The sequence below is a fragment of the Poeciliopsis prolifica genome, unplaced genomic scaffold (assembly GCF_027474105.1).
Source record: "Poeciliopsis prolifica strain line A6 unplaced genomic scaffold, Auburn_PproV2 SCAFFOLD003, whole genome shotgun sequence".
NCBI classification, from domain to species: Eukaryota; Metazoa; Chordata; class Actinopteri; order Cyprinodontiformes; family Poeciliidae; genus Poeciliopsis; species Poeciliopsis prolifica.
In genome coordinates, this window is record NW_026562378.1 from 6384814 (window position 1) to 6405967 (window position 21154).

The window sequence follows — 21154 nt, forward strand, 5'->3', positions numbered from 1 at the left end:
AAAGTTAATGTGTAAAGCTTCTAATTAGAAGCTTTACACATATAAATATATATATATTTTTTTTGAAGAAGAAGTTATTATGCTAAATATTCTCATTTTACATATAGTAAACCTTAAAAGTATGATTTTTTTTTTTTTTTTTTTTTTTTTTTGCCGTATTTTGTGGTTATTACTAAATTTCCCACAGGCTGAAGGATAACAAGCAAAGCTCCAAGCTGCAGTGTCATGTGCCAGTAACGCAACAAGCATCTGGAGGGGCTGCTGGTTGTGCCAATGCCAGATGAGGTTGATAGGCTGTGTTTCTGTTCTCTGGTATGGAGCACAAACCTAAAAGAAAATGCTAGTGCAGTTGAGGAAAGGAGAAGCACAAAGCAGAATTCTCCCATCTCTAGTTTTGCAGAGCTTTGACCAGTTGCAGCTGATTCTGACCTTTCCTAAAGAGCAACAGCCGCTGTACCAGAAGTCAGTGTAGAATTTAGAACCAAATCATGTTTGTTGAGGTAACATTTTTAGCTGTCTTTAGTGTCTTCAATTCATGGTTGTCACGCTTCGCAATGCAAACGCCCTGGAGAGGCCAGAGCCTTACTTTACTTTTGAGATTTTCAAAACGCCACATACGAATCCCAAAACTCCCTGACAGGTAAAGGTTGAAAGCTCGAGAGGATAAAAAGGACCAACTTTGCCGCAATACATTTAGCCTTCCTGTTATCTGCTGAGAGTCTGACCCTCTGTTGCTGTCTCTCAGCCTCAGTGCACCACAGTCATGTAGAAAACAGTTTCAAATCCCTTGCGCTCAGTGGAAGTACTTCATCATAATAGATGAAACTGAAAAAAGCCGTAAAATTGTTCCGTTTCCGGCTGATCTCTCAGTACATCACTATTTTCTTTGAACAATCTTGTCCACAATGCTTCCAAAGTAAAATTTCAATTCAATTTGTGCTTAAGTTAAGTTCATAGCTCGTGACCCAGACACCGTTGGACCAGAAGGCAGGACCTCGGCTATCTGTAATCTGAAACTGGCTTTGACAGGTGGAAGCAGGACTAATCTCCAGCTTCGGTAACACATTGCATCAGACTGTCGCTAATTGGATTAAGGAGGGGAACCAAAAAAAGAAAAAAAAAGTCGTCCGGGCGAACGCCTCAGTCCTGTTTTAGCATTGATCAACTCCTGATGATTCTATCGTTAACAGTTTTGAAGCATCGTTTGTCTCGAAGCTTCCTACATTTGTACACACGGTTCTGATCAGAAAGGTTGAGAGTTGATTAACAAAAGGCGAGTTGCTTCCATTCACTTCTTCCAACGTTAGCAAACGAAGTAAAATAGATTAAATGACGAGAAAAGATCAACACGGGACTTGGACGCCTCCTGCGTCCAGCTGTTCTGTTGCTATGTTTCCTGAGGAGCGACCTCATTAGGATCGGATTTTTAGCCCGGTTCTCAACAGTGATGCCATGGAAACGTTTCAGCGGTTTGAGGACTGAATGAGTGTTTTGCTTCAAAGGAGGCAGACAATGTTCAAACTCCATTTGTGTGGTATGTAAGATCCACACAAATGGATTTAATTTGCTTCAAATCGTCCAAAGTAATACTTGGGGATGCATTTAAATGAGGGCAATGCAATATGTCAAATGGGACTTTTTCTTTTTTTTTGCAACGTTAATGCCGTGAATCACATGGGAGGCAGTGTTTGGAAGGATTTTGTATTTTAAGTGTCTTTTGTACAAACTCTGCACGCAGATGACACTTCTAGCCTGTTAATTGAATCTCACAGGGATAAATTCGATGCATATTTTTTGTGGCTGAGATGCTTACGCTCCCATAGAAGGGTGGGAACGTTGCGATGAAACAAAAGAGAGGAGGGGGAAAGAAACAAAAGTCAGATAAGGTCAAATTGCCATAATCAGCGTTGTTATTGCGTCTGTTAGGGTTGCTTTGAATAGGAAATCGAGTTTATTCTTGCTACCAACCAAAAATAAATGTAGTGGCAGATTTCACCCGGGTGGTTGTCAGTGTGTGGCAACGAGTCGAGCAGTCCTGCAGTTTGTGAAACCGCATCTTCAATTCGTTTCACTAATGACAGTAACTGGCCTAATTTCAATATTAGCATTTCTTAGGATCATAGCCAGTGTTTTGGTCTAAACAATTCATTATATGGATGAACAATTTGTATTAATTTTGTATTTTGTAGGCAGCAGAGACTTAAAATGACTTTGGTGCATTTGACTGATGCAAAGAGTCGTCTGTCAGACCCCAGTTGCAAATTAAAATGACCCAGAATCTGGGTAAAAGGGCCAAGGTTGTAGAGCTGTGTGAGGATAATTAACTGGAAACTGTGAATCATTGTCCACTGACATCATGGTCACAGCGACTGCCATCTGAAAAGCATACCCCCCCAGTACTTAAGTAAACCTCGCATTCAGCCCGACCAATGATATGCCAGCATTTACAACTCCCCCCGGGTCGAGAATGGGCCGGCAACGTTGAGAAGTGGAAGCTCCCTCCCCGCCCCCGTTACTTCCTTCTCTGTACCTTGGAATCATTTACGAGGCATTTGCGATGTACTTGACTTGCGTTTCCAGAGTCGCTAAATCTGATCTAATTGAAATCATGCAGCTTGCTCAGCGGAGCTTGGGGATTGTGTTTCGGCGGAGGGGAAGTCCCCAGCAGGTCGGAAAAGGCGTGACGTCAATCGTGGGGTATGACGGAGAAGCGGGCCTTGTAGGTGTGAAGCATCTACTTCTGGAGATGTTTGCTAGGTGAATCTCTGGGGGATCGTCACAACATCTGGAAAGAGGCCGGGTCAGAGAGGAGCTTCCCCTATAATAATCACCAGACCCTCCGCTTTGAATTCCAGATACACCGTAAGAGGCGAAGTGGAGGACAGGGTCGTGAAGTGCTTCCTTTCGCATCAGCTCGGGTCATCCTTCTCAAGAAAACTTGGTCTCTGCCCAAGGGAGGCGTAACGTTTGAATTGCTGAAAGCATGTCTAAAGGATGGAACAGATACTCATGTGTTTTCCATCTCATCATGTGCTGCTACTATGGATTAGTGATGCATGCAGCTCATGAGAAGAGACAATGCAGCACCTCTGACTTACAAAAATGAAGCAAACTGGGATTATGCCACAACAGTGAGGGGAAAAAGAGAAAGAAAGACAGATTCCAGTTTTATTTTCACAAATGCCATATAAAAGTTTCACAAACTGATTAGTGAATAGATGTTCCAAGCCTGACTCCTCAACATATTGGTGACTTTGTGCATGTCTTAATTCTGGAAAAAAAGAGAAAACAATTGAAATCATGTACCCATTTATTTGTACACGTAAAATAATAGCTTCATATGTCTGAAACTATGATTTTTATAGAGTCTATTGTTCAGTGCACAAATATCCCAACAAGTTTTTTTATCGGTCCAAACGCTGATCAAATGTGGTCAATGCATGCTTTGTCTTCTATACATCCTCAGCAGAATCCAGTGACCATGCTGGTTGTACATAGGACAATGCTGCATCGTCATTCTCTTAGTCATTCCTGCGCACTGCCAGACAGCCTACTGCAAGAAGACTAGTATTATTTCTCTAGCGTTTCAAATACATTTAGGTGAAGTATATTTTTTTCCCCAAAAAGTTGTGCTGTGTCTTTTGTTTGTGACAAGTCAGCTTTCTTTCCGCACACACCACCACTAGTGGGAAGCCAGTCGAGCTGCTGCATGAAGGACTTAAAGGCGGTGGAGGCCTTATTCAGTGATTTTGTCATTGAGTGTTTTCTTGATTAATCATTTCTGGTCGGCTTTGGAGGCCACATCCTTTGTTGAATATTAGGGTGTCAAGTTGAAAGCAAACCCGTTTATATCCAGTGTACCAGTGACTTCACCAGACAAAGGCACACGCTGATGCAACAACTGAAAAACACTTTGCAAGACAGCCTGCACTATGAAACACGCATAGCTCAGTTATCAATCTTAAAGTGTCTCAACTAACCAATCAGTTTTAAACGGCTCATAATGCTTAAGGTTCTGTTCTGTGACTGGACCATAACCCCGGTAATGACGCCTTGCTGTATGGGTTCAGATTTGCTTCGCCCTCCTCCCCAGTAGGTCTGATTGACTTAATCTTTTCCATCACTGCTTCTTCATCAATATTCATTGCAGCAACATCTGGGAACTTGGGATCGTTTGTTAATATGCATGCATTCCGTTTGCGAAGTCTTTGGCTTGCCCTTCGACAATGAAAGCAGAAGATGCAGAAGTCTGCCTTTCTGCACACACTGAGAGAGAGAGAGAGAGAGAGCTGACGAGGCTTCAGGCATATGAAGAAGAATCTTAAGAGTTGATGATGGTTGCGTCCCACTTAGCATTTATTTAAAGTTTTTCCTCTGTGTGATTGAATCGCTAATGACCAGTCGAGGCACGTTTGTTACCCTGGCCAAATGCAAGCAATATCCGGGGATAACTAGGGTCCTGTGGTTCAGGTCTGTCATTATTTCAAACCAAACCGGAGCGCTTTAATTAAAGTCGGACAAGAGGGGAGTTTTAATCTAAAGAAAAGAATTTACAAACGTGACAAGAGCAATTTAAATATATCCCTTTCTTCTTGTTTTCTGGGTATGTAGCAATTAAGGACTAAGAACTAACCAAAGCTATAGAAATAGAGAGCCAAAGTTGCATAAAATAGTCTTTATTAGGACCGAAAGGTGTTGCAACCTCATAATACAAATGAACAGCATCCATGTTAACTCGGGGAATTAGCCATTTTGCTGTTTGCCTTGCATGTGCGCATCCTGCAACAGATCCACTCACTTGAGGCATCGATGTGTCAAACTGTGTCCTGGGTGTCCTTAAGCTCCTCCGTGGCGCTGACTGTCAGACAGCATCCATCTGGGAAGGTAATGAGATTCTGTCTCCTTGGTTTAGCCGCCTGAGGGGGTTACGGGTTTGTGTGGTGCGACCTTTCGACCTTTCCATTTTCCCAGTCTGTCGAGGACGTACAAATTGGAATGCATACACCGTCTCCTCAGTTTGCTTCTGAATACATATTGGGTAGATTAAAAGGGGGAAAATATAGATCGACTCAACCCTAATCAGGTACTTAACCCACATCTATTGTATTTATTTTATTTATTTATTTATTTTATGGCATCTTCACATCCCTACTTTATTCTAATAAGAAGTTCTCAGTGAGTTTGAAACAAATTTGCAGAAAATAAAGCCTTTTATTGCTAATGTATTCTAGTAAGATGTTTGGAAGTGTTTCATGCCAACTTTGTTCAGGCTGCTGTGTAAATTTTGTTACTCGGAAAGCTCTGTTTTCTATTACTGCCACTGGTTGTATTGAGTTCAACTACTTTGCAGTGAGAAATGTTTTTACTTGTTCTCGAGTCTTTCTTCATGTTCGGATACACCCACTGTTTGTGGTACCACAGTTAAAATCCTTGTTAACGCTATTCATGCAACTCAAACCAAGTTGTGGGATCGTCCCTTTTTTTTTTCTCTTGAAATACTATTCTCATTACTTACTTACACGTTTTTCCCCCAATATACACGGGAGTTGCCTGACCGATGCTTCCCTCCTTTGTCTGTCCAACGGCAGGAAGATCTGTGTGCACTGCAAGTGTCGGCGTGAAGAGCATGCAGTGACAGCCATGCCGGTGGAAATGGAGAAGACTGTCACCAAGCTGATGTACGACTTCCAGAGGAACTCGACCTCGGACGACGACTCGGGCTGTGCCCTGGAGGAGTACGCCTGGGTGCCGCCGGGACTCAAACCGGAGCAGGTACCGGCACGTCCGCACACGTTTCATTCGAACCGCGCAGCGCAAACACTCGAAGGCGCTGGAGCTACACGGTGTTGACTTTGGGGTTTTTGTTTGTTGGTTCAAGCGTGAAAGTCCTGAGATTTTCTTGACGACGCCTGATGCGTAGCGATGTGTGTAGGCATATCAAAATAAGCCGTCACTGAAAAGAGCAGTTGCCATTTTGAAAGTTCACTTCTTTTAATAAAACAAGATGTCAAAAATGAAAAATATATATATATATATTTTCTCTAACTTATATGCTATGACAATGTTATGATTTACACAAGGGTTACTAGGATACAAATCTTAAAGGGCCAGAAATATTTAGTTTACTAATCCATTGAACTAATAACACGGTTGGTGCAGGTGTTTTCAAAATGACTTGGCCATCTAAAAAGTAAAAAAAATAAATAAATCCTTAGTGTGCCAACACAAAATAAAAAGTTTCTTTCAGTTTCTACTCCTCTAGAGTTCTGCTAAACAAACCTATCAAGATCTCAAGAAACAAAATGCTAAGAAAAATGAGCTTACATGGTCCTCTAAGTGAACACTTTCTTGGATTTTGTTTTTGGGTCACAGATGTAACAAGATTGGCATGGAAATGCTTGGCTGACGTGTCGGCATCTGATGGTCTTCCTGCTTTTGTGGAAAAGCAATGATATTGTGAAAGAATCGCAGAAATTCGAGGTTTTCAGAGAAGACCCAGTCGGCCTGTTTAGAGCCACGGGCCTGCACAATCGCTTGGCGTCATGTCACAAGGAGGATGAGCCACAAAGAAGAAACGAGCTTTTCGCAAAACGCTTCGATGGAAAGTTGAGCGAAAGGAAAACATTGGTGGGGAAAATATTGCATAAGCGGCGAGGATGGCAGCATCCTTGGGAGGATTGCAAACCAGAATACGAGAGATTGACAAGGCGTAGACTCCAGCTGGAGACGCCGCATTAAGAAACCCCACGCAGAAAACGAGTCCAGGAAAGTTTTAAAATCAATATGCTCAACCGAGAACCAGAAATCACATTAGAAGCATCTTAGAAAAATACTTAGACTGTGTCTCTCTGGTGGAGTGTAATTTTTTCAGATTAAAGTAAATTTTGAATTTTTATTTTTATTTATCAAGGCCTGAGTGGTGAAGAAAAACTTGAGTGGTTTTACTTAAGTGACTTGTAAATGTATCCAGTGAAAGGGTTTTTGCTTACAGCTTGCAGTCAAACTCTCGTTAGCTAAGTGACCAACAGAGACACGGACTAGCAGGTTTCACTCATCATCCTCCGGCAGATTAAGAGGTATAACTCCAGTATTGGTAAGTTGCTGCATGTTTGCGCTGACGGCGCCTTCACCGGGCTAACGGCTGACAAAGGATTACCTGGCTCCGGCCCTCAAATTAATCTCCCGATTGTTTCTGCCGCCGAACATGTTTACAGGAGGTTTCCTGGCCCTCACAAGCACTTGAGTGAAGCCTGCACAGCACATTAAGCAGCTTCACGCACGTTGGAGGAAAATCCTTCTTTACAACGCTCCGCTGAGCTGGAGGTGTCTCCGCTTTAATTGGACAATAGGGGCGTTTATGGACGCCGGTTTCATTTCGTTGAAGAGCTGAGTCAATACTCTGCTGGCAGAGGCTCCGGTTTTCTCCTCAAGACGACCGAGGGGAGCTTTTTATTTTTCCTTTCCTCCAGGGCTACACTTGTAAATCAAAGCTCAGCATGGTAGATCATTGTAAAAGAGAGAGAGAAAAAACTGTGAAGACCCTAAAGAGCAAGTTTAATAACTGATATATATTTTTTGTTCCACGGATGAGCCCTGCGTAACATCACTCAAAATTTATAAGAGCTTCTATTTCTAATATGCAGGAGTGCACAAGTGTGATGCCATCTCTGAAATGCTAGCACCTTTAAGCTGTGGAAACGTTTGCGTGACCTTTTGCACAGGAGCAGATCTAAACAAAAAGCTCAAGCTTTGGACCTAAATGGTGGGTTTTAGATTTCCGCTCTGGGAGCCAGAGCTCTTTATTAGTCTGCTATTCAGCTGGCAGTGGTGTAACGTCCCCCTCTGTGTAACGAGAGATTCCCGCGCAGCTGTACAGCAGTCAGGTACGTGGATTCGAAGGATTACTAAGGATAGCTCTGCTCTCTTTTGGGACCTAATTTACCCTAAACCAAAATATGACTCTGCAAGGTATCTCTCTTAAACCCAATAACTACCACTTTGCAGAAATGCAGTCTTCACCGAGCGGAGATGTTGTTGGGTTTTTGCTGTTGTGTTTTAGGAGCAGTGTGAGGAAGGCCTGTGTTTTGAAATAAAACTCCTCGACGTTGCCAGCTCACGGTTCAGCAAGGCCAAGAATGTAACTCTGCTGAATCCTCTTAGGGGCATTTTCCATTTTTTCGTTGTCATGCAGAGTCGGTCTCGGCGGTCACAGGGATCTGACTTTAATTTTCTGTCCAGCATGACGTATGCGTTTTCAGCTCTCCAACGCTGGATGTTTATACAGCATTTTGTCCTTCAGGTAATGAAATATAAGCTAGCTGCAGGGTCTGGACCCATAGCTTTAAAAAAAATGGAGAGAGAGAGAAAGAAAAGGAGTGATGGTAGTTTGACCTGTTTCCTAAATAGAGCTGAGCTCAATTAAAACAATTCCAGGCCAGCATGGGGGCCAATAAAACTGTCAGCAGCTGACTCAGCTCTTCAACAAAATGATCTACGAGTGACTGTGGCTATTCTCATTTGCATCACTGACAATTTTTTTTTAACAACTACTGCATGCATTGCAAAATGTTTGTGACAGATATTTATATACATATGTCCTACCCACCCGCCATAGGATGAACAAGGGATGGAAGGTTTTATGAGCAAATATCTTTAAAGTTCATGACATTCCCATCAGTCTAAGAGCGTCTATTGTCCTGTGACTTGTGACCCTTTTTACGGCATCACGTTTTCAGCCTCATTCGAGGAAATGCAAAGAAAGTGAAGGATTGTGGGAATTATAGCCAACGCGCCAATTAGCCATGTTAGCTGTTAAGTTGTTAGTTTAAAAGTAAAAGCACGGGACTGTTACTTTAATCATTTTAACAAACGCTCCCTCTGGTATGGCCTAAATGAATAAAAATATCATTTATTGTCCCAGAATGGGGAGATTTCTGTGCAACGGCACCAAAATGAGACATGATAACAGCAAATAAACCCATAAACGTTTACACAGCTCTGAAAAAAACAAAAAACTAAGAGCCCACTGCACTGAACCCCATTGAAAACCTGGATATTCCACCAAATATTGACCTCTGAACTCTTCCTGAGATAAAACATTAGTATTGGTGTTTCTAAATGAATATCAACTTGTTTTCTTTGCATTATTTGAGGTCTGAAAGCGCTGCATCTTGTTATTTTGTATGTTTATCATTTTCTGTGAATAAATACTACAATTTCAGAGACATGTCAGTAGTTCATAGAATAAAAGAACAACATTCATTTTACTCAAACACATACATATAAAGAGTAAAATTAGATAAACTGATCATTTTAAATGGGTGGTCTCTCAATTGTTTTCCAGAGCTGTATAAAAAACAGAATAAAGAATGAAATTACTGTACAGTAAAGGCATACATTTCAACATAATTAACGTGTAGTTATAAAAATTGTGCACTCCAGTCCATAGGAATGTACAACTGAGTCAATAATTCTGTCTCTTTCAGCATTAAAAGACAAAATATTTACAATTGCTGACGATAAAAAGACGACGAAAGTGTTAAATGATGTGAAACAAAACAGTAAGTTTGAAATGACTGCTAGCCAAGAGGTAGTAATTTGATTATTCTCCTGCTCAGTTTTTGGTTTCCTTTTAGTTTTTGGCCTTGACGAAACACATCGTCATTCAGCCATCTATGAGGTTAAGCCGGGGAAAACACTCCTTTCAGTTCAGCTGAAACGTCTGCCCCGTCTTGAGCTTCGTCTGCTCCTGATTACAGTTATTATCGCAAGCCTGGTTCTCGCTGTCTATCTGTGTGTGTGTGTGTGTGTGTGTGTGTGTGTGTGTGGGGTGGGGGGGTTTATCTATCTTTTGATCTCCCCCCCTGGGGCAGTGAGCCTTTCACCTCCAGATTCTAACCCTGCTGTTGTTGGAGGCATGCTTTGTAATTTATCATCAGCCATCAGCTCTACGTGTGTGTGTGCGCATGTACAGTACATTCTAGACTTCAGTCAGTCTTTCATGGACTGTATTCCAACAAACACAAGGGAACGCCAACCAAATCAGCGCAGGAGGAATTGCGTTGCGCACCGAGCGAGAGCTGTGAAATCATCCCAACCCAAACTTGCTTTGAAAAGGCTGCTTTACTGAAACACCGGCCGTCGATCGGGTTTTTCTTAATGGCCCCAGCTTTACAGTTCAGTTTGAAACCTTTTTAAGCGTTACAGTTTTATTTTTGGTCCTTGGCTCACCGGCTCCCGTTTGGAGGATTCAGGTTAATCCGTTTTTGGTGTCTCTTGGCAAAGACAAGTCTGAAATCTTCCAAGTCAGCAAATCCATTCAGTCATCGAGAAAGACGGCAAGTATCAATCAAAGAAACCGTTTCTACTGAGGACATCAGCTCTGATTTAGTTTTGCCTTTATGTTTAACGCCACACTTTTATCACTTTCTTGTATCTCTCTTTTTTTTTCCGTAACAAATTCTTCCAAAATCTCTCTTGTTCTCTCTTTTTGGCCTGTGTCTTTAATCCTTGCAGTTTTGCTCCTCCCCCCTGCGCTGACCTTTGTGGCACCCCAGCCCTGCAGATACAGTGTAATAAAAAAGGGGCCGTGATGAATAACAAGGAGATGACAACCATTGTGTGTCGCGAAAATGTGAGGAATGCAATTTGGATCCGTCCAGATTAGCATTAATCTGCGGCAGCACACACTGCGTTCATTTAGGTTGATCACTGCTTTGGCCGTACGAGTGTTTGTCTGTTTTTGTGTGTGTGAGTGTTTTGACAGGTCAGTGATGCATTCCCATGTCAATGTGCAGAGACAGAGGAGTGGGGTTCCATTAAGTCTCCACTGGTGGACCATAAATCAAAGTGATTTCTTAACTGTGTGTGTGTGTGTGTGTGTGTGTGTGTGGTGTGTGTGTGTGTGTGTGTGTGTGTGTGTGTGTGTGTGTGTGTGTGTGTGTGTTGATGGCTTGCTCTGGTAAAACTTAACCCCATTGTTGTCCTCTTTAAGTTTATTCAGTTGTTTTTTTTTTATATTACAAGTCAAATATTCAAAGAAAAAATAAATCTGCCTTTTGTCATATTTTACTCTTCAACAATTTTTTTTCAGTATAATCAGAAGGTAAAACATTAAAAAAAAATGGAAATACGGTTCGACCAAGAAAACCCTGATCTGTTCTTATTTAAAGATCGTGTTTGATTTTTTTTTTCTAAGGCAAAACAACTGAGAAGTAGAAATGTACCAAGTAATGGACCTGAATTCAGAATTGACCAATTTTCCCTTAAGAGCTGATGGACGTTTCACATACTGAAAAATCGTTTTGTTTTTTTTATCCTTTGTTTATTATGTAAATGCTTCAAAACCAGGGATTCACATCACTTCCCATCTATAAACACATCAACCAGCCTCTTGTAATTTAAGTCTACAGCCTACATCAAAAACCCTGCAGAAACATTTTTCTCTTTTTTCTGGACTCACCGATTTCACCTCAAACAGAACGGGTATTGACTGGGAAGAGCCTAATTAGCAGATCTCTGTCTGCTAATTAGGCTTTTCCTAATTATCAATAGTCCAAGGAACATTTTTCACTGGAGTAATTAGAATAAAGAAGTTGTTTTGTTGTTGTTGCTTTTTTGCTAACACAGCAAAAAAAAAAAAACATTTTTATGCCATTTTACAAAGAATACAAGTAAATTTCAGAAGGCTACAGATTGAATGCTGATCCAACGCCGTGCTTACTCTTGTAAATTGAGCCCTACATGTCGTCACTTCAAGCGGTTTCTCAGATGGAGCTTCACTCACGCCTCATCCCGTGTTTGTCGCCCGGCAGGTTCATCACTACTACAGCTCGCTGCCCGAGGACAAGGTGCCCTACGTGAACAGCCCAGGAGAGAAGTACCGCATCAAACAGCTGCTCCACCAGCTCCCGCCTCACGACAATGAGGTGAGAGTCCGGACCGACCCGCTCGCCCTCCCCCCACCTCCGTCCATCCATCTACGTCTCCCTCCCCCGCCTCTCCCCGCGTTGGGCCATTACGGAGATAAGAGGGGAGACAGGCAGGAGGAATCAGGGGAGGGAGTCTGTCTCGTTAATGGACGTGAAAGAGACGGAGTGATGTTTGCAGCCACTTATTGAGATTTGTTACATTAATAAATCATAACCACGAGCCGTCCTGAGAGGCAGCTCCGTAGGAGATCAGCACGCGCCACCTTAATTGCTTTGCTTTTTTGCTTTCTCTCCACACGTTTTTGCGCCACCGGCTCACTTCAAAGTGGCTGATAATCTGACTGACAAAATAAGCAAACCTGCTCAAAATGCTTACAAGTCTGCAATGGTTGCTCCCGTTTCAGAGCTCCCAAAGTGACTATTTTTGTTAAATCAAGCACTGAACAAAACATGATGGTTAAGCTTTTTGATGCTCAGTGTCTGGTTGGACTAACACTAACCCCCTCCATTACCAAAATCAACTTTACCTCCAGTATTGGGTTGAGGTTGTAAAGAAAGTGCATTCATTAGTATGAAGTGTAATTTTATAGACTTGATTTTGGTTTTTTTGAAGTGATGCTTTGTAAAAGTTGTCAGTCAAATATTTATCCCAAATGCACAGCAAAAAGAACATTTGTTGAAAATGAGAATTTAATGACATGCTAAATTGGATGGAACCATGCAGATGGGTAAATGGGACGATCAGGTTGCTAATGATTAAAAATCCAGCTTTAATACAGAGACAGAAGTGGAAAATCCCAATGAAATCAGAGAAATTAATTAAGAGGCAAACAGGGAACAGCTGAGGCTGAAAACAGGCAAAGGGAAATTGGGTGATGAGGAACAGCTGACAAACACAGCAGCAAAACTTCAGATGCTTCAACTGATACTTTGATTTCATGATCTGCACATGTTCTTTATGCCTCACAATAGGTTCAATAGAGAGGAAGTAATAAACCTGCATTCAGGTCTGCAACTCTCAATTAATACATTCAGATTGTTTTGGAAGATGGACAGAGTCTTTTACCAACAATTTAACTGTTATAACTACGAGTTTAGCGCAACGTTATTCTTCTCTGGTCAACCTTGACCTCCACAGAGCGGCAACCCAAGTCAGTAGGCCGATGATACGATGCATCTTGTTTTTGTGCAGGTACGCTACTGCAACAGCCTGGATGACGAGGAGAAGCGCGAGCTCAAGCTCTTCAGCAACCAACGGAAACGAGAGAACCTGGGCCGCGGCAACGTGCGCCCGTTCCCCGTCACGATGATGGGGGTCATCTGTGAGCAGGTGCCTGATTTTTTTTCTCTTTTTCTTTTTCTTTTTCAAAACCCTCAACGGCATAACTCTTGACCGTGAGGCCTGTTTTCGCTTCTGAGTGGCGTGACGGGATGGGATCGAGCGTGACGCGGCCCAAAATGTGTCCCGTGGAATGAAAGCCGTGTATCGTGCCGCCGACGCATGGAACGGTCTGCTGGCGTGATGTATAGGACAGCTGCTTTGCGTTGACACGTGAAGGCCAGAGACGCAACATTTGTCTGGCTTTCCCAACGACGCCCTGACCTTTCTCGTCTCGCCTCTGAGTCTTCCTTCATAAAGAAGTGTGTCCAAGTTTTTCTCTCTGCCATCCTGGCCTTCCAACCCTGTTCTAGTGATTTAAAATCTGAGCGTGACGTATCGTCTTTGAGAGCGAGGCCGACATTCAAACATCCGAGTTATTTCTCAGGAGTACCCAGTGTGCTGTGAAATGGTCAATATATTGCTTAAACGTTCTCCTTTAGCATCCTTATGGGACTAGTGAGTGTAATGGAGCGTTCCTTTAACAACAAAGCTGCACAGTTTAGCATCGACTGTGTGGAGAGCAGGTTGAACTGAAGTGCATGTGTGGGTCTTGTCCATTTAGCACAAATCAAACCACATCTCCAGTAAAAGAATTGGTGGAACGTCCGTCACAATTTCTTGGTTTTAGTCTTAATCCCTCTTTTGGCCTCCCAACAGCAGCACTTTGTGTTCACTAGAACTTACAGTGCTGTGGAAAATGATTTTTCCCCTTTCCAGATTTTTTATGGGTGGCTTGAGCCACCGAGGATCCAGAACAGCAAAGTAACTTTGGACTTTAACTGATCCGTTGCAACACTTTTCCTTTTCAGCCATTCTGCATTATATTGGCTTTTTGGTTTTCTGGAAGTTTGTCCCAAATTGGAGGAGCTTAAAAACTGAATGCTGCCTCTCCTCGTTTGGCTCCGATATCCACTACTTCCTTCAGCACTGCTGCAACATTCTGTTTAGAAAGAAGACGTCTTGCTCTGGAATCCTCACAAGCAGACAAGCCGTGTGAGTTCTCTCAAGTTGTAACTTCTCTGGCACGAACTTTTAACTTTACCATGCACAGTGAGGGCATGTAGTCCTAGATGTAGATAATGAATTTTATACGACCTTTGAAAATTGCGCATCTCTAAATAAATAAATAGATTTGCTGGGACGTTCTGGTTGCGGATTTAAGCGAATTTCACGTGAGGATAATTTTTCTCTCTGCAGAATAATTAACTCCACAGTGACATGGGGTCAACACAGACCATCATTCAAAACTTGTGCTTTTGCTGAACTGATGGTCACACTCGTTGAAGACGGCCACTTTCCTCCTTTAATCCTACAGAAACCAGTTCCTCCGGGATGTTGTGATGTTTTTTTTGTCTGTGATTTGTAAAATTACAAATTTTTGCAGCATCTTTTTTGAAGTTAACATGAACTGGATAACAGTATAAACATATCCTACATAACATCTCGAGATGGTTTTCGCACCAAAACAAAAGGCAGAATTTGGCTTTTGAGACATGTTGCGAAACAGGAAGTAAAATTAAATTAGAAGGGCCGATTGGTCAAAGTGACAGGGATTCGTCAGATTTGCAGAAAATTTTTGATGACAGGCGACAACAACATTTTTGAACGATGGGTGAATTTGCAATAATAGTTGCAGTCGCCAACAGCTCAACACCCAAGGTGAACGTACTTGGTCATAACATTGTAATCGTAGTTACTCAGGGTTTTACTCGATGGAATAAAGTTTCAACAATCGTTTGTTCTTCGCAGTGTGGAGGCCAGATAAACGGCGGCGACATCGCTGTGTTCGCATCTCGAGCCGGCCACGGTGTGTGTTGGCACCCCGCCTGCTTCGTGTGCAGCACGTGCAAGGAGCTCCTGGTGGACCTCATCTACTTCTACCAGGACGGGAAGATCTACTGCGGCCGGCACCACGCCGAGAGACTGAAGCCTCGCTGCACGGCCTGCGACGAGGTAAATGCATGTAGGCGCAACCTGGCTGCAGACAGATGACCGTTTATGTGTAAAAGTATTAAACAAGTAAAAGTTCACAGGTCGAAAGTTTACTCAAATTAAAGTCCTCCTTTGAACAATACTTTGGTATTAAAAGTAAAAAAAATAAAAAAATTCCAGTACATTGCTGTGTTGTTTTCTGAGTGTTTTCACAGAACCTTGTAACTTGCTGGAACCGCCTGATTGATATTGGTGACGAATGTAAAACCGCTCTGCTACAAAAAGTCAACACCACCTGTAAAAACCTCAGCATAAAAATGCAACAAAAAAATGACAGCTATTATCGTTATTTCTTATTATCTGAAACGTCCCCGACACCGCAAGAGGAAAGGAAAAGCAGGAGAGTAACACTGGTAGCTTCACATAAAGCCTTAGAAACATGGAGCTGACATGTTTCCATGGGTTGCTGGGTTTTGTTGAGAACAGCGGACGACTGATCTATTCTGAACCAAAAGGAACAAGTAACCTTCCTAGAAAAGAAGTGAATGTCCGCCACTGCCGTCTACAAATAGCTACAGATGTAACCGTGTCTGAAAGCCTATTTATAGAGCATCTGCTGTCTGTTGCCAACAGGCTTTCCTGTTTAATGGGCTCATCTTACAGGAGCCTGATCTCCTGAACATTAACGGTAAATTACTTACTGTACAAATGGGAACAGGGACACTGCAGCACTTAAGAGGCACCCCGATGATTTTAACAACAGTTCAACTAAAAGCAAATGCACCACCCAGCCTGCACCAAGTCCCCGCTCAAATTAGCCTCCTACTCAACCCAGACACAAAGAGGGACGATGTCAGAGTTTGAGGCGGCAGCGGTGAAGAGAAGGCGAGAGAGAGGCGAGCGAAGTCTCTGTGTTGTTGTTCAGCACCGAGTAATAACCCGGACTGCAGTCAACCATTATCTCTCCTTTCCTCAGATCATCTTTGCGGATGAGTGCACCGAGGCGGAGGGCCGCCACTGGCACATGAAGCACTTCTGCTGCTTCGAGTGCGAGACGGTGCTGGGCGGCCAGCGGTACATCATGAAGGAGGGCCGGCCCTACTGCTGCTCCTGCTTCGAGTCTCTCTACGCCGAGTACTGCGACTCGTGTGGGGAGCACATCGGTATGCTGCTTCTGCACAGGTTTTCAACACTTCTTAATGGAACGGCGGGCATTTGGGGCCAATTGTGTCGCCGCGGTTAAGTTCCAGGGTCTGGGTGGAGGAGGGATGAGAAGCTGGTCAAAAAGAAACTTTAAGAAGCCATTCAAACAGCCTGAATGTTAGTGAAGAAATGATGGTTTGAAGCCCAAGGAACACAGTCACTTGATGTGATTGTCATCAGGTATCACAGGAGTGAGTAAAGCCCATCTTTTTCAGGTGGTTTATTTTAATTATTTAGCAGGCAGGATGCTGTAAATGTATTTAACTAAAGAAGTACTGAACCACCAGAGGCCGCTTCACAACCAGATGGCAGTCATTAGCAAATAGCTGTTTTTCTTTCCCCCCATCGACTGAAAATATTCTGACAAAGCTGCGTGTTTATGCTGCCCTGGGAAAGCTGTGTAATGAGTTTGCCACACAGCACTTAGCTTTCCACCTCCAGCTCCATTTTCCCAGTCAGCAAACTACTTAAAAATGGGCTGCTTTTCATACCAGTACACATATTTCAATATTCCATTGAACAGTCGTTAAAGGGGGCGGGTTAGCACATTTGAATGCGTGTGATCTCGCATACACACAAATCTTTGTTTTCTTTTTATTTACCATTCAGGAATTGATCAAGGTCAGATGACGTACGACGGGCAGCACTGGCACGCCACCGAGGGCTGTTTCTGCTGCGCCCGCTGCAAACGCTCCCTCCTCGGTCGGCCTTTCCTGCCCAAACAGGGGCAGATCTTCTGCTCGCGCTCCTGCAGTCTGGGGGAAGAACCCAACGGCTCGGATTCCTCCGACTCGGCCTTCCAAAGCGCTCGCTCCACCAGGGAGTCCAGGCGCAGCACCAAGACGTCAAAGAGCGGCGGGGGCGCGCCACCGGAGAGGCACTCTGGCGAGGTGGACCCTCTGTCTTTACAAATGGACCTGCTCAGTCTCTCCAGCCAGACGCCCAGTTTGACTCGCGAGCCGCCTTCCTGGCAGAACCAGGAGCAAGTCTGCGACGGCTACGAGCCGCAACCCGACCCGACAGCCGACCCCACCCCGCTCCAGATCCTCAGCCAGTGCAACGTAAGGAGTTCCTGCAGCAACGCTTCCCCCGGACAGAGTAACCAGCAGCACGATCACAGGATCGTTGAGAACGGTGGTCTGAAGCGGCCCCCCATCTCCGCCATGAAGGGCCAGTCTTTCAACGAGAGCTGGCTCCAGCCGGCAGCTCCAGAGGAGTACTACCCACCCAAACTGAGGACCCAGAAGAGCTTCGCCGAACTGCAACACAACGGATTTTCCTCGGACAAGCGTTCGATCAGTTTGCACGGATTTCAGAGGGACAGAGACGGAGGGGCTCAGACAACTGCTCAGGTGGCGAGGAGCAGGAATCCCATTAATGCACTTAGCTTCACAGAACAGCTGACCCCACTGGAGCAGACCCCCAGAGGTTCCATGGAGTCCCTGGCTTTGTCCAATGCTACAGGTGGGTGTGGTTTATTCCCTATTCCATTACATTTAAATGTTTCAGATTGAACTAAAGGCAGTATTATGTAAAATCAACCTTTTTTTCCCCTTAAATCATGTTATAATGTTTCCCCCTCATCAAACACATGCCTGGAGTGTTGCTTTGTTTCTTTAACGCATGTTTGAGAAATCCTTTAATCTCCCATGGCAACCATTCAGCCGTGCAAAACGCCTGGGTGGGACGAAGCTCCGCCTTCGAGGCGCTGCTCCGTCTCGAGCTTCCTCCTCACAGAACTCTCTTCTCGATTCAAAGAAATGCAAGAACAAATCAGAAACAAAGATATTGACAGTATTGTTCTTGAATGGAACCATTAACCAGAAATGGAGGAAACAATCAACCGGGGCAAGCCTGTCCCGAAGTGGCAATTTAACCAAAATTACTTTTGGCAACTCATCCAGGAATGAACAACTAAACCCAGAATAACATTTAAAGTTTTACAGGACTTACTCACCTCAATTAAGGTCAATGTTCCCGTGTCAATAATAGGAAATTGCCTGGGGAAAAAATTACATCAGGGATTGAATGCTGAGATGCTGAGCAAAAGGAAAACGAGGGCACATCTTACTTAAAAAAACAAAACAAAAGTAAAAACACAGGGAATATTTTCTGTGCTCTACCATCTGGACCTGAACCGTCACATCATTTCAGTTCATTGGCATCATACAGTCAAACATGGTGGTGGCGGTGTGATGGTCAGGGGCTGGTTCGCTGCTTTAAGCCCTGGCCAGTTGGCCATAATTGATGGAACCACGAATGCTGCTTTCACTATCAAATCTTAAAGGAGAATGTCTGGCACAAATATCTGGACAGTTTTCCAAACCCTGCCAAGAAGTCCATTTCTCATTTGCTCAAAAAAAAAGGAAAAAAGAAGAAGATAGGAGTTTAGGGGCAGTCTTGGTTTAAATCCACCTGAGAGACTGTGGTATAACCCAGACAGGTCGCTGATGGACAAAAGCCCCAAAGTGTGGCTAAATAATAAAATTCTTCAAAGAAAAGTGGGTCAAAATTCATCCACTGCAATGCAAATAAACTCACCGTCACTTGTCACAAATGCTTCATGGCGGCTGTTGCCACAATGGGTTGTGGCTACAACCAGTAAGCATCAGGGTTCAATTATTCTTTACATCATCATTTAATATTTATTCAATATTAAAATTTGTTCATTGACAAAAAGACTAAATCTGAAAGGACAGATTGTTTCCACTTCTCAGTATTTTGAGACTTGATTTACATAATCTGATCACTCTTTATTCTTCTCTGCTCCCTCCCAGGTAACTCGGCTGATGGCGGGGGAAAGACTCAGGATCACCTGTCTCGTTTCTCCATGCCCGACCTAAGCAAAGACTCGGGAATGAATGTGTCAGAGAAAAGCAACATGGACACCCTGAACTCGTCCACGCAGTTCCGTAGCTCCGAGTCTATTCACAGCCTCAACGCCAGCCAGCCCTACCTGGAAATGAACCCAGCCAGGTCTTCCCAGTACCAGATGCAGTATTGCGACCCCTCAGGAATGAGAGTCAGTGCTGCCATGACTCATTTACCTCCTGCCTTCGCCTACCAGGAGGAGGACAGGATGGTCAGCAGCGCCAATGCCGCACGCCTGCCGCCCATCAGCGAATGCAGAGTGAGCGGCGTCGGCGTACGGGGGGCAAGCGTCCGGACAGACGCCGCAGAAGACACCCCTCAGAAGCGTCGGCATCACCATCACCGCCAAAGACGATCCCGCCGCTCTCGGTCTGAAAACGCTCTAAACTTGGTGGCCGACCGCAGGGTAAGACCCCAAGACAGGCCCCAGCTGAGCGTGCGAGAAGATTATGATCGCTTCCCACCGCCCAGGAGCGCCGCGAGCCAGTTTGGCGCCGGAGGACGGGGACGATACCAGCCCCAACTCTTCAGGCAGTGTCCCCGGACCACTTCAGACCTTTGTCTGCAGAACCCCGCAGAAAACAGGCGCACTGGATTGAGCCAGTACTCCTGGGACGAGTATTACGACGATGGCTGGTGCTCCACTTGCTCCTCGTCCTCTGAGTCTGAGGACGAGGGCTACTTCCTGGGCGAGCCCATCCCCAGGCCCATTCAGCTGCGCTACATCAACAACCAGGAGATGGTTCACAAGTACAACAACGCAGGAATTGGAGGGCAGCTGCACACGCGCAAACGCAGGAAAAGCAAGAACTGCATTATTTCTTAACATCCGGATCTTTCCTACTGGACACCTCTTTTTGTTTAGCTTGAGTACACTAACACCCTCTATTAGGAACAAAGAAAAGTTGCGTGTTTGAGTGCGAGTTATCAAGTAGTTGAAAGTCGGCAATGAATCAAAGCTGGCAAATCATGAAACGGCACTAACGTTTTGCATGGTTCATCATTTTAGTATTTCATATTTCCATGTGCAGTTTTATACGCGTTTATCAAAAGCTGATGTGCAATTTCTCTTAAACATTGTTTTCTTTCTTTGCTACAAAGAGGAACATAATAAAGTCGGTTTGGTACAGTTTTATGTTTTCAGTCAGTGTGACCTAGATGTAGGATGGATCTTATGTTCTGCTAAAGTTCATAACCTGTACATAGATAAATGGAGTATTAATTTCACCTAAATTAAAAAATAAAAAGGCACTGTAAATATGATTGTAAATGTGGGCCCATATTTTTATATTTTGTAAAGATGGACTGAGGTAAATATCTGTAATGTAGCGCTAGAACGTAACAAAAACAACTCATCCATCGTGCTGTCTGGCTGACTTGGTGCTGCATTTGGAATAAAGGAGTATTTCAACACGTTGGCGATCGAGTGTGCAAAATAACTCCACTCTCAATCGGTGACACTGACGTCGTGGCGCAGGGGCTGATTGGAGTCATCCTCCACTGGTTCGTTAGCTGGTGACGGGTGCAGTCACAGTCCGACACACTCTGTCCATTGTCCTGCTAAGAAACAGGAGATTATTGCATCAGCCTCAGTGAGACGAAAAAATGTTAAATAAAGGTCTCAGTTATTAAAACCAGGTGATGTTTTTTTTGGAGGGAGAGGGGGACATTCCTTTCCCCTGTATTGGTTTATTGGTTTGTTTTGTTCAGTGACCTGCTAATGTAATATTCATATCTGTCTGCGCTCTATTTCTAGACCTGGGATTTGAAAGTGCAGTCATCCCAGGCTGATGTCTTGCAACATTTAGATGTGTGTCTTTGGAGACACTTCAATCAC

At 43.9% G+C, this 21154-nt stretch overlaps 1 protein-coding gene across 5 annotated transcripts in view; it reads left to right on the plus strand.

The window, feature by feature from the left end:
• prickle2b (prickle homolog 2b) overlaps window positions 1-20730 on the plus strand; it is a 75803-nt gene extending 55073 nt beyond the window's left edge. For 4 of the 5 annotated variants that reach the window (XM_055026489.1, XM_055026509.1, XM_055026516.1 and 1 more), the window contains 7 exons: window positions 5589-5772; window positions 11814-11927; window positions 13123-13260; window positions 15061-15264; window positions 16220-16406; window positions 17056-17910; window positions 19224-20730. In XM_055026489.1, coding sequence (XP_054882464.1) covers window positions 5589-5772; window positions 11814-11927; window positions 13123-13260; window positions 15061-15264; window positions 16220-16406; window positions 17056-17910; window positions 19224-20143 — 2602 coding nt within the window. In that variant the 3' untranslated portion in view covers window positions 20144-20730. Of the gene's footprint in view, window positions 1-210; window positions 4885-5588; window positions 5773-11813; window positions 11928-13122; window positions 13261-15060; window positions 15265-16219; window positions 16407-17055; window positions 17911-19223 lie in introns of those variants that run through there. The other variant, XM_055026501.1, reaches the window with a different exon arrangement.
• The last annotated feature ends 424 nt before the right edge of the window (window positions 20731-21154 follow it).